This window comes from Ruditapes philippinarum, unplaced genomic scaffold (assembly GCF_026571515.1).
Source record: "Ruditapes philippinarum isolate M1 unplaced genomic scaffold, ASM2657151v2 ctg1499_1_1_1_1, whole genome shotgun sequence".
NCBI lineage: Eukaryota > Metazoa > Mollusca > Bivalvia > Venerida > Veneridae > Ruditapes > Ruditapes philippinarum.
In genome coordinates this window covers 37,960-54,150 of record NW_026864636.1, presented here as the reverse complement: position 1 = coordinate 54,150, position 16,191 = coordinate 37,960, and the positions used below count along the sequence as shown (strand labels likewise).

General features: G+C 33.8%; 1 protein-coding gene across 1 annotated transcript in view; it reads left to right on the top strand.

Moving 5' to 3' along the window:
• The window catches only part of LOC132726351 (uncharacterized), a 55,334-nt gene extending 45,467 nt beyond the window's left edge, over positions 1-9,867 (top strand). Inside the window, exons 4-8 of the mRNA XM_060711662.1 lie at positions 798-977; positions 1,209-1,277; positions 2,858-2,929; positions 3,718-3,798; positions 9,722-9,867. Of these exons, the coding sequence (XP_060567645.1) occupies positions 798-977; positions 1,209-1,277; positions 2,858-2,929; positions 3,718-3,798; positions 9,722-9,867 (548 nt within the window). The remainder of the gene's footprint in view (positions 1-797; positions 978-1,208; positions 1,278-2,857; positions 2,930-3,717; positions 3,799-9,721) is intronic.
• Positions 9,868-16,191: the final 6,324 nt, after the last annotated feature.

The window sequence follows — 16,191 nt, the reverse complement described above, 5'->3', positions numbered from 1 at the left end:
TAGAAAGTATAATACAACTTTAGTTCAAATGGTCTTTTTTCATCATTATTACATCGCTTGTTTCGGTCATGTCGGTGAAACTAACGGCCATATATATTTGCAAACCATGCTTCTTCAAGACAAAACAAAATACGCTGTCAGCATTTAGAACGTTTTAAAACCTGTTGCTTCGAAAATGTTCCGTATCTTGTAATTGACATGTAATGTAAATCTGTAACCATTGATTTTTATTATTAATAATATATTTATTTGGATATTAAAGGTTGTCCATATTCATTCTATTCAAACTATTCATTTTTGTGGTATGCATGATTTTTCATTTGGATGTGAAATTTTGTAAAATATCATAAAATTATCTATACTTTTGCAGCAGAAGAAAAATATTATTAAATGAAATAATGCAAGTTTGGGGTTACATTTTCATTTTTCTTTGTCATTGAGCTATACTTATTGATTTTGATTTTTCGACGAATTAAAATGATTGGTTCTAAAGTAAATTTTAAGGTTAAAAAAAGAAGCAGCTTTAAACTAATATTTTATTAAATTAAATGTAGGTTTTGAATTCCAAGGTTCAACTTATTTTTTATCTTTAGGTTTCCTAAACTTACGAATAAAATTAATAGAAAGGTTGAAACTTTGTATCTTGTCTTATATTTTTTCCACTTCCCTTATTATTGAAGTAAGCAATGTGAGATTATTGGTTTTAACTGATACAATTAAAGCGTTCATTTTATAGAGTGTAAAAAAACAAACAACACATGTTAAGTAACATTCTTGTTTTTCTATTTACTTCATAGGACGTGACACACTGACTGAAGAGCCAACAAAGATTAAACTTTCCGGAGTATCGGTAGACATGAATAGGGCTATGTTGAAAAGATTCTTTGAAAACGCGATAGATTTTTGTGGAAAAGTTGTTGAGGTGACTGTTAATCCTAAGGAGAGTTCTGCTATTATCACATTTGATACGTCTGCAGGTAAGAAACTGTAATAAATATAATCGTAAAATCAGTCAGTTATAATCATTAAATATATTTATTAAAATGTTCTTTATTTGGTCTCAAATAGTTTAAGGAAAAAACAATCAGATAAAAAAATACAATTTTCAGCTCAAAACTGCAGGATGAAATGATTATACAAGTTAATTTTGTCACTGCATTCAATGACATGTTTTGTCAGGAATACACATTTAAGCATTCTCTTTTCAGCTGTATATGAAATAATGAACAAGAGACCAATGACTATTTTGGGGTTTAAAATTGATGTAGATGTTTACAGTAAGTAAGATTTGAGCACTTTAATTCCCGTTAAACAGTTTACCTTTTTCCTTTGTCTTTTTTTCAAATATGCAGATTTAAAAGGTAAAAAGCGACACAAGTGAGTAAAATTGAAATTAATTAATTAGTTTTCTTATGCGATAAACTTCATTCAAAGTGAAACAACTTAAGAATAAAGAATATGTGGAAGTATCTATATGCCCATCCAAGAGTAAAAACAATAATGTGCAGGTAATGTTAACATAACTTCACATTCTGCCATAAATGTTCTATCAATACCCTTTAGAATTTTATCATATTCAAATGTCTTTTTAAACTATAGACGGAAGTTTTCGGCCGAAGGCCGTCCGATTTCACCTTGACTTCCGCTAAAATTAACAGTAAAGAAATGAATATAGGCTGAATCTTCACTGGTCATTTAACAATTATAGCCTGTTGTTTGATACTTTAGAAGAGCTTCCGTTATAGGTAGAGGTCTGTTTGATTGTCCGATGGCAAGAAGTGTTGGAAAAAAATATAAATAAGAATAAATATATAAAAACACAATAATGATATTGTCTAGATGTTTCTAACAGCTTTTGAATAAATATATGAAATTAAATATGACAGGTCGCCTTATTGATACTTTTGCGTTCGATTGGGTTTCTCTTCTAAGCTGTTCTATTCATTATATTCTCTTCTCGAACCGGGCATAACACGATTATAACGAACTTTCGACTAATTTACAGTAACTGTTGCAAATTTTTACGTAGAATTAGTGTACAGTATCTACTTAATCTTTGTTTTATTATAAATTCCTATTCAAATCAAATTCCATTTTGATTAAAATCAAATAATGTAAGTAATATTGTTTCAATCTAATATGACAATTAATGGGGAAAAACATTGCGGGTAAAAATGAAATGAAACTATTAAGGACAAATAAACTGTTCTGTTTGCGGTTATCATGGTAAGTAGTAGCTTATCGTATGCAAGTTAACAAGTTTGACTTCGGCCGAGTATCTATTTAAAGATAATTCTATTCTTGTTTATGTTTTATATTTTTATAACTCATTCTCAATTATTGTTTATTTACAACATTTATAGCATTTCTTCTTTATTAGTTTGTTCAATTTGACAGCTAAAATAAATACAATATCACATAACTATAAATCAGTAGCATTATTCAAAACTTCTATTTCATCTAACGAAATAAGTAATAACAATAAAAGTGACATCTGAAAATAAAGCCAGACTGTTGTTGGGCAGACATATAGAAGTGAAGCCAAAAAGGGATATACTATATAACTAAAAGCACATATATTTTCAAGCTTAATTCGATTATTAGAAATAATATTTTGATATGTTTGAATAATTTTAGAAACAATGCAATCGTTGGACCAATTTCCCCTTTCAGAATTATGCATTGAATTTTACTTTCACTTTTTTACATCAAGCTTGTCCAAACAGCATTTAAATATGTGCTTTTAAGATAGTTCTTCTTTTTGCACTAGTTCTTGCTAGACATATTACAATCATTAGACTAGCTCAACATTCAAACAACTTTAAAAAAGTATCAAAACAATAAATTTCTTTTGAAGGGGACAAAATCTATTCAGAATCTGAACATGCCGAAAGAGACGTACAAGGACCAGAATCATTACAAACAACAGGTTGCATTATTATTCAGATTTATGACTGTAGCATATACTGTTATAATAGATAGATAAATATTTCACCAAAAGTAATTAATACAATGAAAAAAACAAAAAACAATGAAGAATATAATAATTATCCTAGTGTAATTCAAAGAATTTTCATTATAGGTCATTGTCTTTTATTTTCAAATAACAATATAGAGCTTATTAATATGTAACATTACAATACGCAATCGACTCTTTTAGGGACGTGTCATAAGTTTTGTTGTTTAAACTTATTACTCTAAATATAAATGTATTTTTTTCCTTCTTATCGTACAAATTATTTTGCACGTGCAGAAACAGAACCGGATGGTAAATTATTGTTTATTTATTTAAACAGTACCAAAACGCTATATATTCCTCTTTTCACAATATGATTAAATTAAAACGCTAATTATTCAATGACACCTCTGGCGACAATTGAGTATGTTATATTTTCTTTGAGAACTTGAAAAATTGAAACTGTAGATATTCTGACTGGACTTGTTCATTGTCGTACAAAATGCGTAATGATTTTTAGAAACTGTTAAATCTTTCTGAGAAAATCCCTTCGTTTCCCTTTCTTGTGAATCAAATAAATTACATACACTGTGTTTTGTGCTATCCAGTTTAATAATTTCATTCAATGGTAGCATTGGTTAAATCACTTAACTTCAACATTGACCGCAGTTAATACAATGTATCTGATATATACTTGTGGCACATGATTCATAAAACAAAACCAAGATATTCATAACGTAAGTTTGAGGGTTTTTTTTAAGGTGAAACTATCATTTCAAAACCCGTCTCTATTGGAAAAGTAACGAAGGGAGCAGAAACTTCAGGCCAAATCAATGACAAACGTAAGTAAAATTGATTGTGTTTCCTTGTACATTAAGTACATTATTAAAAAAATTTGAAAAGACGACAAAACAGAGAAATTTAGTAAATATATTTCTTCTTTATTCGAGTACGTCAATATTACATATTTCTATTTAGTCGAACTGAAAGTCATTTAGAAACATAAAGAGACAAAACTGTAACTTGTAAATAATTGAAAGAAAATTGCTTTTGCATATTCAACTATAACGACGTTTCAAATTTTTTAGCTCCATATTTTTAATTCATTTATTTAGTTGGATGTTTTATCATTTTTGAGAAAACTCTTCTTTTCTCACTTTCTCTTTCTTTAGAATGCTAGCATGCTATTTGGCTGCTGTAAACGTTTCCCGAACTTCTTATCAGTGTTTTATTACTTTCTGGTCCGGGATTATTTTGCCCAACACATTTAATGCTTAATATTAATATCGCAATTTTATCAAAGACAGAATCTGTTTTTTTACATGTTTTTCTGTTGGTTAATGTTGTTGTTTTCATTGCTTCAGAGACTGAGTGGTTACCGATTTTCCATATATTTCAAAATCCTTTTGTTGACAAACACTTCATTGGTAAACGCTTGACCGGAACAAATCTTCTACATGCATTGAGGGTAGTCAACATAACTTAGGACAATTTTTCACCATTGTAATGCGGAAGGTTGCGTATAAAATTTAGGTCCCTGCGGTCAAGGTCAATGTCACAAATATGGGTCAAAGTACAGATATAAATATGAAAATATGTATTTGGAGAATTTAGTCATCATGTATTGAAGGATTGAAACACAAATGGTCATGTTCATGACTACGGGTGTGAAACATGTAATTAAGGTTAATATTTGCAAGGTCAAGATTACTAAAGATGATAAAATACAATGTAACTTTCGAGTTCCTGAACTTCTTAAATCAGGAAACTTCTAAATCCGAAATTTTTCAGGGTCTCGAAATTTCTCCTTCTGTTTTCTGTGTAATTAGTTCCTCTAAATAACGAAGCTTCTAAATTCTGAATTCCGAACAATTTTTTAGGTAAAATGTTGGTGTTATCAATTCAAATTTTCTTCCAAAATCTGAAAATTGAAAAGGTGTGAAGAAATATTATACTTGCGATTGTAAGTCCCCCAAACTTTCAGTATATTCCAGAGTAGCATTTATCTTGACGCCTATAATAATCTTAACCTGTCAAGCATGACAACTTCTTGATGAAAGTGTTAAAAATAAGTATGTGATGAAAAAAAAACAAAAAAAAAAACAGAACAACAAAAGGGTAAAAAAACACAAAAGCAGGTTAATCGCAGGTAAAACATAAAAATATTAAGAATAAATTGTTAATAAACGTTATGCTATTGTATCCACAAATTCAGTAATAGGTGGAAAGGAAATCTAAAATGTTATAGTCTGTCCCACTAAAAATGGAAATGAACTTTTGCCTGGTATGAATTAACAAAACGAGGTTGAACAAAAATTAAACTATTTTTGTAATCTTAATAAATGTCACCCTCGAGATTTTCCAGGATTTTTCTCTAAAGTGTCTACTTTTCTTCTGAAAGCAAATTTTGATTTCTCTATGGTAACTCTCTGTTGTTTATTTTCCGTAGCCATTGCCGAAGTACTCCTCATTTGAAGATGAACGTGAGAAAGCACGTGTCATGTTTCTAAACTATGCATGAGGTTCTCGGGGTCGTTTCATGATTATTTTACAAAGCTGGATCTACAAGATGTAACAGTTTAGTTACAATGCATGATGGAAAACTTTAAAAAAATAAAAAAATAAGCAACAAGAACACAGAGTCACATGGAGTAGATCTAGAAATTGCACTTATTTTAAGCTGAATAGAATTTCTACTGTATGCATTTCGAAATTGATCTTTATAAACGTCACGAAAAATTCGCATTCTGAAGATTCCTTCATTGCCATTTTCTATCCGATTCCGTAGATCCCATCAAAACTCCTGAATGACATGGCTCCTACACTTATGATGATCCAGATGTTTTAAACTGTTCATCCGTCTCACCATTAAAACATTATTCAATTTGTGGAGTTATCTCGGTTAGCAAATGAAATATGTAAATGAAACACATCATAATTCCGTATGTTCCAAATCCATAATTCAAGAACGGCCCATCAATTTTAGTTGTCAACATGACAATGTTTATAACTATAGAAAATGGATTCCCGACGAAAAAACTCTGTTACGTCAACAACAATTTACGAAATAGATGACATAACAAAAATGCCTCGCGCTTTTATGGATAATTCCAGCTGTGGCATTGACAGAGGGCGGTTAGGCATATGAAACCTCATACAGATATTTTTAAGCTTTGAGATAAATTTGGTTTGATGGCATTTAATATAATTTTTGTATACCCAGATTTTGCAACTTAACTGTTTAAAATTACACCTTCAATTCATAAATAAATGCTTTGGTAGTTTAGCGCGGAGGAAGGTAGTCTAGTACTGGTGTAACTCTCCAGGAACGATTGTTAGGAAACTACCCGCCTATATGACTGAAATACTGTTGGGAAAAGGCGTAAAATGAAACAAACAAACATATATTGATAATAAAACTTTTGATAACATTTAAATAATTTTAAACACACTTAATGACATTAATCTATAACAGTACAATACTACTTCCATTAATTACATATAGATCTAACCTTCGTTTTGATTTTATGTTTTTAAACTATTTTATATATTTCTCTGAAATGACTTTCCTATATATTATCTTGTTATTCAAAACTTCTGTAAGTCCTTCTCTTTTAGCTACAAAATACTATAGTATACAATACGCGGTATCTTTTCTCCCGCGAAAAAAATGCTATTGTTTTTTCACTGAATATTTTCAAATTTTAGGACGGCTTAAATTATTGAGAATGTCACTCGGTGTTTCTCTTTGACTCGATCTCCCCTTCACATTAACATTATATGTAACACTGTGTCTACAAAAAAACACACTTATTGTCGCTTATTGAACGCTCCAATTATAACTTATTCTTAATAATATCAAATCACTGCCAGTTATTTCTGGACATGTTGTTGAATTGTGAGACGGAAAGTTAAATCTGTATTTACGAGCTTAAAGTGTATAGGCTCAAACTAGAAAACATGATATTATATTCTTATAATTTACATTTTCCTCGAACGCGAGTCTGTGTTCTCTCATTAGCGAAGGAGTTAGTTAAAGTAGACACTGTGGTTACAAGCAAACCAATGTTGAACGTATAGTGAATCAGTTCTCCTTTCTATATATTTCTTGTCAGATTTGCATGATAATGTGGTTTTTGTTGGCAATTTCTTGTGACAGTTGAACCTACGGAAAATTTTAGCGCACGAACATCGCACCCGAAATAAGAAGGGTAACATATGTTTGTATCCCATCGAACCTGGTCAATTTAATTATTTTTGAATAGACGTGATACATACTATTGGACAGAATTCAGACAACTACAGAATTATGTAAATTAAACATTAATTTAAGAACCATGTTTATAACCTCTAACTAGTGTTCCCGTTCCCTACGACGTTTTGCGGTATTCAATATACGCGCTTGATTGAAAAGCTATCTAATCAAGTCACTTCATTGCTCTTTTTTCATAAAAGAATATAAAAACGACAGTATATCATGGTAATTATATAAATTTTGTGTGTTAGAATTTATAAAGCGGTTACTGATATTTTTACTTAAAATTGTTTAATGGTTTGCTATTAAAATTGCCTTTTTGACACCAACTTTGTACTCAATTTCTTCTTAATGATAACATTTAGCTATTGATCCACCAGTAAGTAAATAAGAATAATCAAATTTTTTTTATAATTACCGAGTACATTTCACGTTAATTTTGAGGCGAACCCTACATGACGTCTATATTGGCGCCGCCATTTTGAAATGGACGTCATGTCAGGTTACAATGTAAGTCAACGGGAAAAAATATAATTTTAACATTTTGACCATATTACTGACTTATGAAAAATGAAACATGCTAGATATTGACGTCTGGTTTAAAACATGACATTTATTAAAATTTCACTTAATTTAATAAAAATTGATATATTCTTTGATGGGACAGTACTTGATACTGCTTGTTCGAGCAAAATTTTCTGGATTCAGCGGATTTTAATACTTGGCCAAAAGTCTCATTGAGCCTAGTATTGCGCGCATATCCAGAGTCTCTCTCCATATTCAACGGTCACAGATTGTTCAATTTAATTTAACAGGGAGTATGTCATGGACCGTTAAGATTATTTATTTTGGGTTCTAGCACCAAATGATAAGTTCATCTAAGTGTTACCATGTATTTGGGTTCAATTATGTTAAGGACCTAGGAGATAATATCCCGAATGTAACATATGCATTACTACATGCCATTTCTGTTCAAAGAGCTTTTGTGCGTTCGTACCTTGCGACCAATGTGCCCTTGATTTAGTATTAAATATGAATAACGGATGTCTTTCAGGGACGCGACACTGTGAATATTATAATGTGCAGTATTTTTTCTTTAGATTGTTCATGATCAAGGCTCCAGGTACGCATGTAAAAGTCTTTATCTGCATTGATTTTTCAACTTTTCAATTAAAACGTATCTGGAAGGCATTTAGTAGTGAAACTTTTTTATGACTTTTAAAGCACATACTAAAACTTCAAATATCTCCTAAACTAGGTTCCGGTTCTATCAAGGCGTTGTAAAGATGTATTAGAACTCTATCAGGCTGCCAAACTTAGCCTTTAAGTCATATAGGCAAACCTAAACGTCTAGCAAGAGCACTGTGTTGGAAAAGGTTGTGTAACATGACGAAATTCGTTCATTAGTTCTATAGGTGTGGGTTTGTCAGATGTCCTTCTATTCACATTCGGTTCGTTTAAGGAAAATATATGGTGGTGATTCCATAGCAATCAGTGTGGATGTACCGTGACCAGCCCAGGTTCGCTTCTTGTGCGCAGAAAGCATGGTGATGCAGTGGTATAATGTGATTCAGCTAGCGGCCCGTTATACTTTCACGCGGACATAGCGCCACCACTTGGATCAGGCCGAGCGTTTGCGGCAGTCTCAGGTTGCATATTAAGGCCTCGTGGGCTAAGAACAATAATCATATGATAACGGTTGCACGTAACGAGGTTGCCTTTACACACAATTTTTAGTTTGATAAGAAGCATCGCAGTCATTGTTGCAGATGCTCATTGCGATCTCCCTTTAGTCTATTCCCAAGGGTCATTGTCCGTTTTTTTAAAACTTGATGCCATGTGTTTCTCCTTCTAAAACCCTAGCGGGATTGGTAAAGTGCTTATCTTCAAAGATACATTTCACAATGTTTTTTCAAAATATTTTGTTTTTTCGTTATTTAGTGTTTTATTATTCCTGAATCGCGTATCTGTAGCCATAATCATGTGCTCCTAGCGATAAATTCTATTCACACATTACCTTCGAAACTGTCGTGCAGTTCTGGTTTCTTTATCCCATATTTTAAACGACACATTCATACTCCGAAAGCTCGTTATTTTCAGTCTTCTTGACCATTGTTCCATATCAAAATATGTTTTCTCATCCATCTTTTGAATACACACTAGCGTATGACGAGAGAATCATGTTCTAAAATCCTTGTCTTTCGCTCGATTATTTCAGTGTCTCTGATGAGATACATAGAAGGCGCTCATGATGTGTGTACTACTTCTTTATTTCAGCCTTGTTCCTATGTTATGTTTTTGCCATTTATTAGTTTAAAGTTGACTCGTTAATACTGTGTCGATGGTATTCGCATTTGCAAACATTTTAGTTACCTGTTAAAGCGAGAGACCACCACTAGCGACACTAAGATTCTGGTTTGCTTACGTGCTACGAGTTTCTACTATGTATGTATACGTCTATTGAATTGTTTACAAAAACTTTCATGCAGGCCTCTTTTGTTATGCTTTAGACGATGATGTTCTCATGTCAAAATCTAACTCGTTGAGTATTCCCATGTCAGATTTTGTTCTTATACGATGCCGTTACTTCGAGGATCAGTTTTATATGCCAGTATCTGAGGTGCAGGAATGGCTTTCGGAGGAAAGAGAGCCGTAGCTCGTCTTAGTGTGCTGACTCTTTAGCCTATGTGCTAATAGCAGTTTGTGGCATTGCTTCGAAATTATCAACATCTTTCTGTTAATAAGAAATGATGCCGTTAACTAGTTTTCTGGTATTCAGAGTCTTTAAACAAATTCGAGTACTGTCGCGCAATCTGGGGGCTACTGGGAACTGACCGCATGCACGTCTGGAATACTAGAGGTGTTGAACTTTTATCTTATGTACACACGTCTAACCCTATTATATAACCAAATGTTGAAGTGACATTGCAGGTGTAAGCTCAACGCATACGTACGATTTATTTCACTCAAGGAAAGACTATTCTCGAGTCGCTATTAGAATAAGTATATTATTTCTAACATATCACAGATAATCTGTCGAAATATAACCGCAAACAAGCAAAAAGAAACTGGTTACTTTACTGTGTTATTACAGTATAAGCTTTTGATTCAGCTGTATGATACATGTAATATATAACTTACAGATATAAATTTAAATATTGACACCACATAGTTGTGTTTTAATCGGGTAATAGGCAGCTGTCAATTCTCACTTAATTAGAATCGGACAAGTGCATGAAAGGTGTACAGATGTGAGAATAGCTTGATATAGACATGGACTTAGCTTCGGAAACGGCGGAACAATGTGAAGTGAATATTATTTTTCATCTTGTTGCGTTTTGTGGCTTCTATGAGGATTCTGGTTGTCGTTTATACACAGAGTTGTTGTATAAATGAGAAGTAGACATCCATAATCTTCTATTTTCAGACGTAACACTGAGTTAATGGTCGTCTAAGATCAATTATACATCGCTTTCGTGGTGAACACGCTAATATATGCCGAAACATGCGTGTTCAAGACCAAAACAGCGTCAGGATCTTCAGATGTTGTATCAACGGTTGTGACGAGTTGACCGCTCTCTGTATTTTTACATGTAATGAACTGTACACATTTGATTTTTTTCTTAAAAAGATATTATTTGAATATTAATTTCACACTATTGCTTTTGTGGCCTATGAATAGATTAAGATGAATTATTTGGATAGCTTGAACACGATCAGCACTTTTATAACTTAAATGTAATTTGAATTCCGAGGTCAACTAGATTTTGGTGATCTTTCGTTCGCTTACTACGATTGACATGAAGCAACGATTGAACCTATGATCTGTGCATAATTTTTCACTTCCCTTTTTGAAGTTACTCCAATTGACATTATTGTTTTAACTGATTAATTTAATCGCTTTTTTGATTTAACATGCACATAATCATTGATGATAAGTATCTTTTTTCCGTTCACTCATAGGAGTGACAGTCATTCGACTATATTCCACAAACGGATTAAGATTCCAGTTTGGAGTTTATAGACATGAATCGGTTGATGTTGCGATTCTGAAGCGATAGATATATTGACGAAAGTTGTCGAGTGCTTGTTTATTCTAAGGAGATTCCAGATGTCCTTTGAAAGCCGTCTATGTCAATGATGAAGTTTCTTATGACTATTGCTAATCTATACTCATGTAACCAGTAGTTAAATTTCTTTCTGTCGCAAATAGTTTAGGATTAATCTAGCATCCTTTAACATTTTGTCTTTTTACCGACGTAATACGGTCCTCGGTCATCGGTCGTGGTCGGTTGGGTTCGTGGTGCCACGGTCACGATGTTATTATGTTCCTCGTCCGGGCATACTTAGATAATTGTTGGGTGTTGACTATCAGTGTACATGCTTTACAACAATGGGCTGCATCATAGAGGAGAGTAGCAGGTTATTCCAACTAAAACCATAACGGCCTCTTCTTACGAATTTTATCAAAGTTAGGACTTCTTGTATGCTTTACTCTTACAATGTTTCTTTTTTCCCGTGGATACTTAACTTTAGTGACTTATTGGTTGCATTTTAATGTGTCACTTAATTGCGATATGCTCAGAAGTCGCTGCCAGTCGCCAAAGAAACCATAAATATCGTCTCGTACTTAATTATCTGTGTTAGGTTCTACTTTGTGTACTTTCCTGCCTTGGCATCAAATCTTGAGAACGTTGGTTGGGGAGTACAACCACTTCAATGCAATCGTCACGGGCACATAAGATAAGAGGACTCTTCTATCAGGTTGCATCATGCGTACCATGCTCTATCAATAACGATTACATTAGTCTATGCTGCACCTTCTACCATCTTTCTTCACTTACTTGCTCTTGCTGCCAGTCTGCCTATTAAGTCGGGACGTAATTATTTGGGATGATTATGACTAAAGATGTTGACCGTTCAACGACGTTATACAGTATGGTCAAGTGCGTGCCAGAATCTATCTTACGCTTCTAATCTTGTCTTACTTTAGCAGAGTTGAATGCCCAGTTGAATTAGTTACCTATCAACCATAGTGCGGCCGCATGACATTGAAATCTACCTGGTCGGAATTCTTATCTGCTTCAATTGTGCATGGTCGATACGTCAAGCGTGCATTCCTTATTTGGGTATTTGAAGGAGGAGTCACTCAGGTCTTGATTTTGCGAGTATACTAGACATAGGTACTTACAAAACCGCCCAGTCCCCCCGCGGCGCTCCGCGTTTCGCCCGCCGTAACTTTAGGGTCAAGCAGATTTAGGCTTTGACAAGTAGTAGTCACCCCCCCCTCCGGGGCGCGAGTGGAGACATTGTTGATCTAGGTCCGTTTAGTTAGGTCTAGTCGTCGGTTTCGTCGTTAGCCGCCTGTGCTGGTCGTACGGTTTCTTCGGACGTTTCGATTAGCTTGAGCGTGAAGAATGCTGTTATTGAATGTACTTCGGCTCCCTATCAAGCTATGAGAACATCGAGCCACGGCGATTTAGCATATCGTATAATCTCAGGTAGGCAATCTATATATATTGTGGTGCGAGACCAACGAAGGATGCAGGGTGCTCAGGTGAACCACAAGAGGCGAAACCATTTCGATCTGTCAGGATTGTTCTCAGCGGTGGTCTAGTATTCAGTTTAGATTGGTGTGCGTGTTTGTCGTTCGGTTTTCATCACTTTCAGACTTGAGCTTGCTGTTGCGTCTCTTGTCTGAGAGTTATGAAAGCTCCGAAAGTATGTACTAGGTAGTGGATAGGTCGATATCAAATTTTTAGCTGCCATGCCAGTATATTGTAGAGATAAGCCGTTCTTGACTGACACTTATTCTGATTTTGGCATCTAATTTGGAAGGTCTTTGATCTTTTTTACGGTTTAAATGGCCACAGATGCTAATGTGGTGGAATTCAAAGAATTCAGATATACCAAATTGTCAAGAGCATGCTGGACGATTGATAATGAACTGCCAGGTTGCCAAACTCCATTAGTCAACTATCTATATCTTTGGGACTGATATTACGTTTTAGTTTTTGCCTTTGTATACTTTTGCACTTCTGTGTCTAGACTTTAGATAGCACTCCGCCATGCACTACAGTAGTTGGGATTCGACATGAACTCACAATGCTTCAAGCACAATGAGAGATGCAGTGCACAGAACCATAACCCAGCTGACTTACCATTACAGGAGTTAATCCTTGTTACTTTTCCTTGTCCGGCATGATGGACGACTTGTCGGCATTCATACAGCTCTTTCGATCGGAAGCCATTAGAGAGTGAGATCCTTGATAGAACCTAACCATTTGACAATTACAGATGTTATTCCCCTTGTACTTTTCCTTGCCCGCATAACTGAAAGTTACTCGTTGGATTCTCAAACAACGTTCCATGTGGAGCAATAAGATAGGTGTAGTGCACAAACCTACTTGTCCATTTATTATAGAGTATTCCTTTTTATTACTTTTCCTATTTTTTCTTGTCCAGTGCATACTTGAACTACTGGGGATTCATACAATTTCTTACAATGGCGTTTATGGAGTAGCGCAAGTGTCCAATACATATTCTATCTTACTATTTAGTTTATCCTTTGATTCCTTTCAATTGCCATTTGCATAACTTGATTCAGGTAATCATACACATGGTCAGAGCAGTGAGATGATGCCAGCTGCACAGACCAACTTATCTTGACTTATTACAGTTTTATGCCCTTTGTTACTTTTTTGCCAGTTGATATTAAAACTAGCGTTGGAATTTCAGCATCTATACATGGTCAAGTACATGCGGAGCGTTCTGCTGTGTACAACCCAAGACTTCCTCTTGTTCTTTCTGATTATCTGTCTTTGTTACGTTCCTTGCTCCGCGCATACCTTAAATAACTTTGGTTTAGCTTTTCATGGATAATTCATACATGGTCAGTGGCAGTTGCTCAAAAGCTTGAACTCTTCCTGTACTGACGTAGCGTATTTAATAAACTCATCAATTAGTCACCATTGAAGGAGCACATAAGAACCAACTATTCTTAAATTGCCGCAACCATTTACTCTATCAATTCGTTTGCAAGTATTTTGTCTATTAACTTCTCGTTTCGAAGCAGTTCTTGGTTTTAATTCACTTTATAGTTCTGTTTTATTATTCTTACAACCTTATTCAGTTTTTCCCCAATTAGAATCAACAATCTTGTTAAAACTCTAATGTTCACGTGATAAAAGCTATTGAGTCGTTTTATCCGCAAAGAGTGAATTTAAACCTTGTAACATGTAATTTACAAATTGGGAACTTAAATCGTATTATAATTCACTGCAGCGTAAGTTGATAATGTGTAGTTTGTAAACTTCTTTAAGGATCTTTTAGATTTAATGTTTTGTCCTCTTTGTCTAGAAAGAATCTCTTTAGTCAATGGACAATTTATTTCTGGTTTAATTTGAACTATCAGTCACAACTTTCTTATAAAATAACTTCAGATTGTAATAAGCAATTACAGGCTGTTTTCATTGCATTCCAATTACATATTTGTCGACCATTTTTAGCGTTTCCTTTAGCTGAATAAAAAGGCAGGACCATTTACTTATGGGTTTAATTGTTGATGTGTACAGTATAGTATATTTACTTTAATCTGACTGTAAAATGTTCAAAACTCGTTAGAAGCTGTTATGCTAATTGTGTCCTAATTCAAGTCGCACTTTAGTATAAGTTCCAACTAATAAGCTTGCTATTAAGCTTATCAAAACACTTCCATTTTCATTATCCACTACCCTTAATATTAACCCATGCACTTACTTTTTCTATGGTTATAATTTATATAACATCCCAGATAATCATACTGTTATTGCCAACATTGCTGGATATGCGGTATCTGTGTGTTTTATATGTGCATGACTTTAGGAAGGCAGACTAGATTCAAACATTTTACGGAATGTGATATAGTTCTTGTGACCTTGTGTTCGATGGACTATTCTGTTTTTCACAATTATTATCGTCGACTAGTACGAATTTGCTATTTTGAAAATTGTTGTAGCCAGAAGCTCGACATTTCCCTAGATAAAAAAGGTACGAAATGTGGTTCGAATTGCGCAGTTGTGCGTGGTTTTGAATGTTAATAAATCTAATTTGTAAGTATTTGTCCTTGATCTTTGTTATTATTTTTCATTGCAATCGGTAATGTAACTCGAAAGATAATTAACCGGATCTTGAGGTTTCAGGAATGTTGGGAGCATGTACAGTTATGACCCGTGTATTATTCAGATTATTCCCTGTCTTAGATAGAGGATTTATCTAGGACTGTCGTCCTGAATGATTGGGTGTGAGGCATTGGTGTTAGCAGTTTATTTTTTTAGGATTTTTTATGGATAAAATTTAAATTTGAATCTTATTTGAAAAATCGAATGTCACATGAAAAAATGCAAGTCTTTAATTCCAAACCACTTACTGTAGGGAGTTATGTTAAAATTGTTTATCTCTCTGTCCCCATACCGACGTCACGGATCTGATATGTGAATTAATTTTAAAGCAAATCGATGAGGTCAACTTGAAGGGATGTTTTTTATTGACGCAACACGAGTTGCTAGTGGTTTGTTTGTCTCTTGTCAACCGTCATCTATTAATTAAGTCATTCCTTTATTCGGCTACCAAAGCACACAGTTTATTATCTGTACATTCAAATTATCAGTCTTTTAAGGCGTGCCATTATGTATGTTGTTATAAACTTATTATCTTCTAATAAAGCAATTGTTCCTTAAAGGTCAAATTCGTTGCCCGTGCACGAAAAAGAATCAGATGTAATTTGTTTCATATTTTATTAGCGAAAACAACGCTTACTAATAAATTTATGCTTTATTTAAGTTCTTACTATTTACATTAAATGTCTCGTTTAACACTCATGATAGCTTGAATGTTTCCCAAATATTATTCGATGGGAAAAAAGCTCACATAAGATTTATATTACTGTGTAATCAGGGATTTCTCATTAAGACCATTGCCTTTATTTTCGATAACAATTACA